The sequence below is a fragment of the Crocuta crocuta genome, unplaced genomic scaffold (genome assembly GCF_008692635.1).
Source record: "Crocuta crocuta isolate KB4526 unplaced genomic scaffold, BGI_CrCroc_1.0 scaffold506, whole genome shotgun sequence".
In the NCBI taxonomy this organism is placed as follows: Eukaryota; Metazoa; Chordata; class Mammalia; order Carnivora; family Hyaenidae; genus Crocuta; species Crocuta crocuta.
In genome coordinates, this window is record NW_027528991.1 from 1,685,729 (window position 1) to 1,687,780 (window position 2,052).

A 2,052-nucleotide genomic window follows, 5' to 3' on the forward strand; every position below is an offset into this window, starting at 1 on the left:
TCTCTCGTCCCCACCCCCCCTCCTGCGTTCTCCGCCAGTGTTTTCTCTCCGGCCCTGCTCCCTGTGCGAGTCCCTGCTTGCGCCGTGCGGGACGGACAGACAGATCTACATCCCGGTGCCGCCTGCAAGCCCAGCCGTGCGGGGACTCGACGGCGCACCGAGGTCTCTGTCCTCAGGACCTGGGCCGTCTGAAGGCGGTCCTGCGTCTGGAGAAAGGCGCATGTGGCAGAAATGGCAACTAACTGACGTAGGTGATGCAGGGACAGAGACCCAGGCTCAGGAAGCCGCTTGTGCAGCTCTGCGAGGCGGCAGGACTCCCCGCGGCGGCCCGGCGGCCACGGGAGGGCCACGCGTCGCGAAGGCATCCCAGGCTGGGGCCGCTGGCGGCTGCACACGGCACGTGGCTACCGGTCGGCACAGCACGTGCTTTGCCCACAGAAGAGACTTGAAGACAGAGTGCGCGGCCCGCCAAGCAGGCGCAGACCGTGTCTGACGCCGCGGGGCCGGCCCTCGGGCCTCTGGAGGCCTTCCCAAGTCGAGTGCCACACCGTGGGACGCAAACGTCAGGGAGGCGTGAGGGAGGCCCCTCCGGCAGAGCAAGGCTTGGGGGGACGAGGGCGGGACCCCTCCCAGCCACCCCACAGGGCAGGAGGGAGTCCCCGCGCGCTGTGGACCCGCCGACGGACGTGTGGGGCGTCCAGCTGGCAGGGCCTAGAGCGTGGCATCCATCTGGCCGCAGCGGGACGGAAATTTCCATGGGGGTTGTTTCATCAGGGGAAGAGGGGGAAGTCATACCGAGTATGGTTTTCAGGCAAACAGGCAACGGAGACAAACCCAGATGTTCTGTTATCCAGGGATACGGTCAAAACCCTGGGTCACAGGTACCAGCTGGGCCGGTACAGGTTGCCTTTCCGCGCCCGAGGGGCGTCTGCGTAAATACTGGAGGACACATGCCTTTGATGCACCAACATAGAGAGAGGACCAGCGAGGGCTCGGCCCCGCCAGGCGCTAAATGAAGGCCGACCTCGGGCAGCCCAGCCCGGTGGCCTGGCGGCTACTCACTGTGAGCGAGGCAGCGCCCGCCCCCAGGGACGGAGACCCGGCTTCGCGACCAGCGGCAGGAAGGCAGGAGGCATGGGAAACTGCTGCATTTTCTATTGTGTTCCTTACACACACACACACACACACACACACACACACACACGCAGCAGAAGCAAATTACCTGCTCTGTGAGGCTGGGTCATCGAATTCCTTATCAAAAGGCAACAAAGGGCGGATCCGACAGTGAACTCTGATGTTGCCCATCAGCTCCTACAACAATCGAGGTTGTACCTGTGAGCTCGGGGCGCGGCCGCTTCCTCCGGGAGCTGCTTCCTCGCCAGCCGCGGGCGCGCCCCCAGGCCGTGAGCGCCCCACTTCCTTCCCCCAGCTTGGCTTCTGAACACACCCCGCGGAGCGGCACTGAGCGGTCAGCGTCCTGTGGGGCTTTGCAAACAGCCACGCTGGGTGCGTCACTTGGCAAACCGTCGTGTGGTGACAAGGGTCCAGAGGCCACCTCTCTGCGTCAAACTGATGAGGCATTTTGGGAGAAGTTTCTCAAATCTGGTACTTTTCCTATTTTCCAGACCCCGCCAAGCGTGCGTGTAAATCGCGGCACGATGTGATGTTGGTGACGGTGTGGGCCACGGCCCCCCACGGCACCGCGCGGGAGAAGGGAGCGCGTCCGCGTGGCCGGGCAGCGCTCAGAGCCCTTGGCGGTGCGGATCCACCACGTGCGGGGACCCCGGCTCCGCGCCGCGCCCCCCGCCCTGCTGCTGCGCCGGCGGGACCAGGACGAGGCGCACTACAGCGGCCGTGGCCTCCGGAAGCCGCCCTTCTCCCCCCCCCCACTTGGCCCCTGCAGCAGGGGGGCCCCGCGGCCCTGACCAGGTACAAAAAGGCACCAAGTTGCTTAGAAAGTGCCGGGTCCTCAGAGCCCCGGCCGAGGAGCAGGTCAGACACAGGAGAACTGCTCTCCTGGGCTCTGGCTGTGGGGGGGGCCCGCGGACAGCA

General features: G+C 65.7%; 1 protein-coding gene across 1 annotated transcript in view; it reads right to left on the bottom strand.

The window, feature by feature from the left end:
* Positions 1-2,052, bottom strand: part of KIF25 (kinesin family member 25) — a 33,113-nt gene that overhangs the window by 20,733 nt on the left and 10,328 nt on the right. The window contains 4 exon segments of the mRNA XM_077757383.1: positions 159-387; positions 1,223-1,311; positions 1,448-1,495; positions 1,527-1,569. Of these exon segments, the coding sequence (XP_077613509.1) occupies positions 159-387; positions 1,223-1,311; positions 1,448-1,495; positions 1,527-1,569 (409 nt within the window).